This window comes from Haplochromis burtoni, unplaced genomic scaffold (genome assembly GCF_018398535.1).
Source record: "Haplochromis burtoni strain Fernald_Lab_line unplaced genomic scaffold, NCSU_Asbu1 Contig_359, whole genome shotgun sequence".
NCBI lineage: Eukaryota > Metazoa > Chordata > Actinopteri > Cichliformes > Cichlidae > Haplochromis > Haplochromis burtoni.
This window is the reverse complement of record NW_024582720.1, coordinates 303,583-312,207: the sequence shown is the minus strand read 5'-3', so window position 1 is coordinate 312,207 and position 8,625 is coordinate 303,583. Positions and strand designations below refer to the sequence as shown.

At 49.2% G+C, this 8,625-nt stretch overlaps 1 protein-coding gene across 5 annotated transcripts in view; it reads right to left on the bottom strand.

Moving 5' to 3' along the window:
• ninl (ninein-like) overlaps nt 1-7,815 on the bottom strand; it is a 36,979-nt gene extending 29,164 nt beyond the window's left edge. For 2 of the 5 annotated variants that reach the window (XM_042228860.1, XM_042228861.1), the window contains exons 1-8: nt 7,645-7,815; nt 5,667-5,878; nt 5,434-5,530; nt 4,722-4,912; nt 2,403-2,460; nt 1,845-1,927; nt 1,633-1,776; nt 557-733 (exon numbers count right to left, since the gene is read on the bottom strand). In XM_042228860.1, the coding sequence (XP_042084794.1) occupies nt 557-733; nt 1,633-1,776; nt 1,845-1,927; nt 2,403-2,460; nt 4,722-4,912; nt 5,434-5,530; nt 5,667-5,849 (933 nt within the window). In that variant the 5' untranslated portion in view covers nt 5,850-5,878; nt 7,645-7,815. Of the gene's footprint in view, nt 1-556; nt 734-1,148; nt 1,490-1,632; nt 1,777-1,844; nt 1,928-2,402; nt 2,461-2,598; nt 4,701-4,721; nt 4,913-5,433; nt 5,531-5,666; nt 5,879-7,644 lie in introns of those variants that run through there. The other 3 variants (XM_042228864.1, XM_042228862.1, XM_042228863.1) reach the window with 3 other exon arrangements.
• Nucleotides 7,816-8,625: the final 810 nt, after the last annotated feature.

Sequence of the window (8,625 nt, the reverse complement as noted above, 5' to 3'; positions counted from 1 at the left end):
ATCTTAAATGACTGTTCAGCACAGAAATGAAGCCCAACAATCATGTTTACAGTCCCGTGGTCTCAGCCTCAGATACTCAACTAATCAAAGTGATGTCATGACAAAAATGAATGACCAACAAAAAAATTTTCTCCTTCATTTCTGTCACACAAAGCTGTATGTAACGTTTCTCGCGGTTAGTATCATGGCCAGACCGTCCCATTTCACAAGCCTCTCACTTCGGCACTTCTCATACTTATAGTACGCACCGTACATAGTACGTGTAGTGTGCGTACTTCAAGCGTGCAGACCCTGAATTGGGACACAGCCAGAGCGAGGATTTTCACATCAACACTAAGTCACATCCACCACAGAAGAAGAGCCAGAAACAGGAAACAATGAGCGAAAATGAGGAGGGGGAAGCGATCCGTTTGATTTTCTGTGAAACTGAGTCAGTAAAGACTAAACTGATCCACGAACCACAGAGCAGAGGCTGCTCCGACACGCTCACAGAAACATTAACACAAAAACACATCAGAGGGTAGAACGGGCTCTTTGCCCTGTGCCCAGCTCTGACCTGCAGGATGTCCCGGCTGTTCCCGATGCCCTCCTCCGTCCACAGGGCCGCGACGCGCTCGGGGCTCGTACATCCTGAGCCGTCGTCCAGCCGGCTGAGCACCCTCTGACCCACGGTGGCCATTAGCAGGGAGGGCGAGGCGGAGCGGGCCGAGTGCTCCTCTGACACCTCCCGAGGCTGCATGGAGGAGCAGAACACAGAGTCCAGGTTCAAAGGTCGGCACGCAGACAGAGCAGCTTAAGCCCAACGCAGGACCAGACTCCAGAGGAGCGCCTGCCGCAGCCCCAACCATTAATCTGGATTAGCTTCAAGGCGAGCCTGAAACACGCCAACATCCTCGCACACACGCACGCACATCTGTGTGTGTGTGTGTGTGGACGGGTATTAACATCTTCATGGGGGCCAAAAATTGGTAGTTTACTATACTTGTGAGGACAAACAGCCCTCGTGGGGCTCAAAATCCCCACGAGTTTGAAGGCATTTTTGAGACTCAAAATGTGGTTTTAGTTTCAGTGTTACGTGTTAGGTTATGTACATTTCAAAATAAGAGCACATCTAACTGCTCAGAGTTTCTGGGTTCAGAGTGAGTCACCTGACTGTAGCAGCACATGGCGGCGGCAGCACTCATCCTCTCCGTCCTCGCAGCCTGTGATCACGATGGCCTTTACCTGTCTGTGTGCACTACTACCTGCTCACCTGCAGCCACCACAGCTGATTGGACTGATGAGCTCCAGCTGCGCAGAGCCTCCTGACTGGCTGAAAGGAGGCGAGGAGGGCGGTGCTGCGTTCAGGAGCCGCTGGGACATTCTCACTCTAAACACAGCTCATCGATCTGACTGACATTATTTCTAATATTCAGCTTCTTTTTTTTTATTCGACACTGAAATTAAATGTTAAGTAATTTAATGAAGCTCACAGTCTTTATCTGAGCAGTGAGACGTTCAAGGTCAGGGTCACTCAGGTCTGAGGGGCGGAGTTATTGACACAGGTGAAGCAGTGACCTCATTTTCTTTCGTGGAGTATTTCAGCAGCTCTGACTTCGACTGCAGACTCTTCTCTGAACGTGTGCGCCTCACCTTGTGTGGCGCTCTCAGGTCAGCTTGTCGTACTGGGGTGGAACAGGTGATGGGGGTGGAGCCACAGAGCACCTTCTTGAATTCCCTGATGCTGACCCTGCCGTCTAGGTCGGGATCCAACTTCCTGAGCAGCACGTCCACTTCCTGTTTATGAGCAGAGAGATCAATACAGATACTGATGTCATCACAAAGGGCGACAGTACACACCTCACCTCAGTGTGCAGGTGTTGCAGACCCAGGTGTTCGCACACCAGCATCAGCGCGTGTCCTCCTGGCTCCTCCCCCTGGTGGTGACCTGCAGACAGACACGTGTACCTGAGCTTGAACACGGAGGTTCTTCCTGCATTGGCCTGCTGAGAACAAGCTTCTAAACTTTCATCTATACAACTGAGCGCGCTCAGTCGCGGTGTGTGGACACCGTGCTGCTGAGATGTGTTCCTGTCACGTCGGGTACGTAACTTTGATGAACACAGTTTTGGTAAAAAGAAAATAAATAACTATAAATAAACTATGAAGACAAATTTATCACTCAGGAAGACAAATGTACAAACAGGAAGTTGTCACCAAGTGACGGTGTGCAGTACGATCGCTGAACGCCAGAATAAAAACACCCAGAAACAAAGAGAAGGGAAACGTTCAGCAACAAGATGTGTGTGTGTGCGTGCGCGAGTGTGTGCATGTATGGAACCAACAGCAGCAAGAAAACTCCAATAATTAATAATATTGGAGTTTAATAATAATTAAACTCCAGCGACAGGACGTGGCGGTACCTTTACACTGAAAGGATGTCTCCTTCTGACTTCCTGCCTCCTCGTCAGACTTCAGGCTCTGCAGTGAAAACATGAAGGTCAGTGATTGCAACACACACACACACACAGTGAAGCCAACAGCTATTGGAAAAACTTCCTGAGCAGTCGTTACTTCTGCCGCACTGAGCATGTTATATATTTGTGTGTGCGTGCTCACGTGCACACTCCTGACTGTCACGCTGAAGAGCTTAGCGTGTAAACCCTCGTCCATCGGGACATTCACGGGACGGATCAGGACCTTTAGGACGTGTTTTGCTCGCAGATTAAAATGTTTACATATTCGATGAAGAAATCTTCAAAAACATTCAGAATCAGCTGATCGCTGCACAGCTGAAGTACTGCCATCAGCTTCACATCCATCACAGTCCAGTGATGGACTCTCTGCAAAAACAGTTTCACTGACAGACACAGAAAGATTATATCAATTATAAATTAAATAATAAATTATAATTCTGACTGAAGTGCACACTCAGGCCTGTGAGTCCCGTTCAGCCATGGCTCATCTCTGCCAGTCAAACACACTTCGTATACTGAACTGTACATTTATTGTCTTTCAAGAAGTCATTTTTATTCAGTGTTTTCATAAAAGCCTCATTTTTATGCATTTCTGCTACTATGGAGAACACGTGAGTTGAAGGACCAGTTGGAAACCTTTATCCAGCTGCTGATGTTGTCATTGCTCAGCTCTGCAGTCGGCCCTCGAGGACCGGAGTTTGAGACCCCTGCTCTCGCTTATTTGGTTGCAGTTCTACTGAGATTTAAAAATAGACATGCAAACAGGATCGTGGGCGCTGCTCTGTGGGCGCTGCTCTGTGGGCTTAGGCCATGATGTCCCGTGGGACACGTGCTCTGTTTCAGATCCAAATGAAAACTCTCTGATGTTCCTGTTACTTTGTCAGTCTGACTCTCAGCACTTTACCCTCTTATGCAGACTGATTGATTCACCACAGCTGTGGTCACACTGTGAAAACGTGTTTGGTGAGAGGTCGCCGACCAGTCTCCAGGCCTTCCACTGATCAGTGCAGGAGGAAACGCACGGACTCATGAAAGAGGCCAGTGTGTCTGCAAACTCAGGTACAGCATGAGGACAAAACTGAAGGCACCACGACGCTGCTCCAGCCTGGAGGGACAAAGTCCAAATCCATACTCGGCACCTCTCCAGCACCAAAGTGAGCGCAGAGAGTCAGTTACTTGAGGTGAAGACTGCAGTCAGAGCGTTTCCTTCTGAAAAACTGTCCAATGCCTCAGACAAACCCAGGAAGAAAGGAAAGGGTGGCTCTGGTGTAAAGAAGTGATGAAGAAGAAGAAGAGGTGGAGTCGTGTTCCCGCAGCAGAGCCGCTGCACTGAAGCTGTTTCACATTCTCAGTCAGCAAAAACTAAAAGTGAGAAGCAGCAGCCAAACCAGCGGAGCGTCTGCCAGCAGCCGCATTCCTCACAATCCCACTTCCTGAAAGACCTCCACCGCCCCAAAACCACCAAACCTCCTCCTCCCCCCTCAGGTATTCACAGCCTCGGCTGCAGAATTGCAGGAAACCTGAGACCAGCTGACTTCACACAGTGAGAACCAGACCGCAGCTGCAGCCTCACCGATGCAGAAACATTCAGAGGTCAGAGGTCACAGCATTGTCACGGCACGAGAACAAAGTGACAAAGAGCTGAGTAAACCTCCTCCTCCGCCCTCTGCGTGCCGCTGAAAACCTAAAACCAGAAACTCTAATTAGAGAGCTGCAGCTCCCGAACGCCTCGGCCGGCGCAGACACACGAGATCCAGGCGACGGACAACGGCGGGACCCTGCAGCGCGGCACGCACACACAGTTTCAGGTGTTCAGTCAGACAGCATCACTGTGGTACGCTCACACGTACAGGAAGCCCACATTCAGGGTGTTCCCACAGTTTTTAACTGAAACTCCAACCAAACCACTCGAAAATGACTCCAGAGCTCAGAGTTCTAATTACTTTAATTGCAGGCAGACCTCCAGCCGCCATAAACATCCTGACGAGTGAACCGAGTCACATGACCACACCTGGGCGTCTGATAATGTGGCTTCATGTAATCCATGAATCGAGGCCCGAGCTTCCAACCACGGACGCGATGACAGAGACCGACGCGAGATGTGCCAACATGTGACTTCTTTGTGTTGATTATGATTTTAAATTCTTTATCAAGCTAATCACTCCGGCCAGCGAAGAAACAGACCACAGCCGGGTTAGCGTCTCAAACTCAGTCAAAGGAAAGAAGAACAGGAAGTCAGTGTTTCAAAATAAAACTAGCTCTCACCTCCACGCTTTCCAGTGACGTCGCCCGTCTCAGTTTGGCCTTTCGGATGCCAGTCGGTGACGAGTCTGAGGCCTCCGCTCTGGACGGCGGAGAGTCTTCTGAGTCACGGGTAAGCGCGGCGTCGGGTTTACTGCGGCGGCCGTAACGCTTCGCTCCTTTCACCAACTTTGGCTTCACCTCCTCTGGAACAGCTGCAGAGAGGAAGAGGAGCAGCCTGAGTGGGTCAGCAAGACGCCGCTGCGACACTCGGAGCCAGAATGTGCCAAAGAAGAATCCTCCTCGGACTTTAACCAGACCACCCAGCTCCTGCACGTCTGCAGCCTGCAGACGGCGTTTATCTGCGCTCTCTGTCCCAGTCCTACATCCAAACTGTTCAGAGGGCCGAGGATTCGTGCGGCGTCCTGCTGCGCCACAAACACTGAAACCATGTTGGTCATAACGAGCTGCTCAGTGTGCTGTGGTGTCAGCGACCGCAGCAACAGCAACACGGCCGTCGGCTGTCTGAACATGTAAAAGCCCTCACACCTGCATTGCTGCCTCAGAGCCATGATTAATCCAACACAACACCCTGAAGGTCACATGACTTAAGGTTTACATCACGCTATAAATAACATGAAACCAAACAAGAGATCAGCTGACATCCATTTGTGTTCCCCAATCATGAACCTCTGACCCCTGACCTCTGTAGGCCTGCCCCCTTTCTATGTGTCACCTGGCTCCAGGTAGCTGCTGTCGTCCTCTGATGTCCCGAAGTCCAGAGAGCGGGACAGCACGGCCACAAAGCCCTCCTTAAACTCCTCGAAGTTCACCTGAAACACAAACACTTGATTTTATTGAAAGCGCCACACAAATAGTGTGTGTGTGTGTGTGTGTGTGTGTGTGTGTTATGTGTGTGTGTGTGTGTGTTGTGTGTGTGTGTGTGTGTGTGTGTGTGTGGAGAGTGACCGGGCCGTAGCGCCTCTCTCCCAGCAGCGTGGCGAGCAGCAGCGGCAGGTGAGCGTCCAGCTGCAGTTTGCGGCACAGCGCCGTGAGCTCCTCTCGGTCCAGGAAGCCGGTCGCCGTTGTGTCGCAGCTGTCGAACTCGGCCTTCAGCTGAGAGACGTAGCGGCTGTGCTCCGCCTCCTCCATGCCAACGCATCACACTGTGGCGCCCACACCTGGAGAGAAAACACAGGTCAGGCAGAGTACAGCGAGTTATTCACCGGTCAGGTGTAGTTTTGGTCTTTCAGCTGAAACACAGCGAGGTCAGTGACAGGAGTGGTTAAACTTCAGACTCTCTGCTTCCATTTAAGAGCTTGTTGAACGACCCTTTAAAGCAGCGGTCTCCGACTTTTTTTGCGCCACGGACCGGTTTATGCCCGACAATATTTTCACGGACCGGCCTTTAAGGTGTCGCGGGTAAATACAACAAAATAAAACTAGTACCGAAAAAAAAAGATTTATTCATAACACACGTGAAAAGACCCAGGAAAACCGAGTAAACGATAAAAACGATAACAAAATAACGCTGAAAACCGATAAAAACCCTGAAAACTAAACATTTCACGCCTGAGCCTCAACTCTCACGGACCGAGGCCCGGGGGTTGGGGACCGCTGCTTTAAAGTATTACTGCTGTTTTTACCCAGAGTGCACTGTTTTCACAGGAAGACAACATGGCAGGATGATCCCAGGAGACCGCTGAGGTGACTCTCATCCCAAGTACAGATGTGATTTTAAGAACCCTCCGTGCCTGGAAGCCCGGGACTGCGTGCTGTTCATTCCACATGTATGACCCTGAAACACGCCTCAGCCCCTCCCACATGCCTCTGTTACATCATCAGTGCCCCTCTTACCTGTGTGCTGGCTGTTTCACCATCATCGTCCTCAGCACACTGCTTCAGCCTGGAAACACCAGACTTATTGATACGTCTGTCTCCATTAAAAACAGACGAGAACTAAAGCACTCATCAATCGATCGATCGTCCACGGACCGTGTTCTGATCTTTTTTTTTTTTTTTATGTTTTGGCGATTACTTCAGTCATTTTGTCACAGAAAAGGTAAATAAATTACACACACTGTATATAAAAATGGACCCCTCCCTTTGTGGACATGCTGAAGTGGACCTTTAACTTTGTGGCCTGTGTGTGATCACCTGGCTTGGCGCTGTTATCAGTCTGCATCCACAGACACCTGCTGATCAGTTCTCACTAACATCCAATCAACATCCTAGAATTTCACTGCAGACCCAACCTGGAGCCCGTTCTTCTTGGAGGCCCCATTAGTACGGTAACCTCACAGCAGCCATGTCATTGGTCAGATGATGTCATTAAAACGGCTGAGGATCTCCTCTGTCACACCAGCCCTCTACACGTCCTCCTTCTCCACCTCCTCTGAGCACCTCCTCTTTTCCTCCTGCCTGGCAGCTCCACCTTCATCATCCTTTGTCTGACAGTGTGTTATCATTGATCATAAGCTCTGTGGTGATCCTCCAAAGTTAAATTCAGCTCGTATTTGATATTCTTGAATTCGATTAGTTATCAACACGCTGATCAGTGCAGCTGCTGTTGTGTTTTGTGCTACAACAGTGGACAATGAAGTTGTTTTGAAAGCGACACAGGTGTGAGATACCCGAGCAGGAGTTTAACGTCAGCTACGGTCAATGTAAACACGAACGTTTCCGGAAACCCCCTCGGCTCTGTCCGGAGACTCTCGCGAGCTGAAGAAGCTTCACCATGGGAACAGAGTCGCGAGCCGCGGGAACAAAAGCCAAAGAGCCAAAAAAAAGTACAAATAAATCAATAAAACACTGAAAAACTTTTTTTTCACCCCTTTAAACTCCCGCTTCTAACGGAGAGTCTCCCCGGTAACCAGCTCACGTTAACATTAACCAGATGAAGTTAACGGTAACCGTGAGTCCGGACGGGTCGGTAGGTCAGTCTTACCGCGGGAAAAGTTCTCCTCCTCCGGTCAAACTTCACGTTTCCTCCATGAACGGCCTCCCGGAGCTCCGCCGTTAAGCCGCTGAGCACAAGTTACCGGAGCCGCAACACCGACACACCGAGCACCCCGAAAACCACACACAGGGGTATTTCCGCTCCGCCTTCACAATAAAACACAGCGACGGTGCGGCATTTTACCGGCAGCGGAACCTTTCAAAATAAAACACAAACAAACAAGAAATAATAAGATAAGTTTAAAACTGTGAATTACAAATATTAAACAGACATTTAACATTAATAAAGTTACATGGACACGGAGTGAACTACATGATTACAATCCAAAAAAGAAATAAATTGCACAAATAAATGGATACAAATTTTAGTGCACTAAAAAAAAAAGAAAAGAAAAGAAAGAAACATAATCAAAAGAAAATAATCAGCACTGAAATCAAATTCATTTTTAAACAGTTTTATTGATCTCTGCGTCTTTTACTCAAACATAGTAAATAAGAGGAAATAACAGGTAAATGCACACATCAGTGTACCCCACCTGATTGATGTCACACCTGATCAGCCTCAGGAGCAGCTCTGAAACTAAACGTTACAACAACGCCCTCTGACCTGAACGACTCTTTCAAAGAAGCTGCTGGAGCACCAGAGTCCTGAACACTCAGTGACTGGACTGACACACACACACACACACACTCACACACACACACACACACACACACACACACAAACTCACACACACCGCACAGGGTTGTTGGTCTTCGGTCAACAGATGTAGCTGCGGTTCTCATTGCTTGCTCATTTTCGCGAAGTTTTTTGCACAATTGGGCATGCTGTGTTACCATGGTCCTGGTGCTCTGTAGTAGTACGTGTCAACAGTGTTAGGTGCGAGCCAAGGCGTCCATTTCACCCTGGGTGGCTACCATTAATAAGTGGCCACTTGGACTTTGACTTGATTTGCATGGTGGACGAACG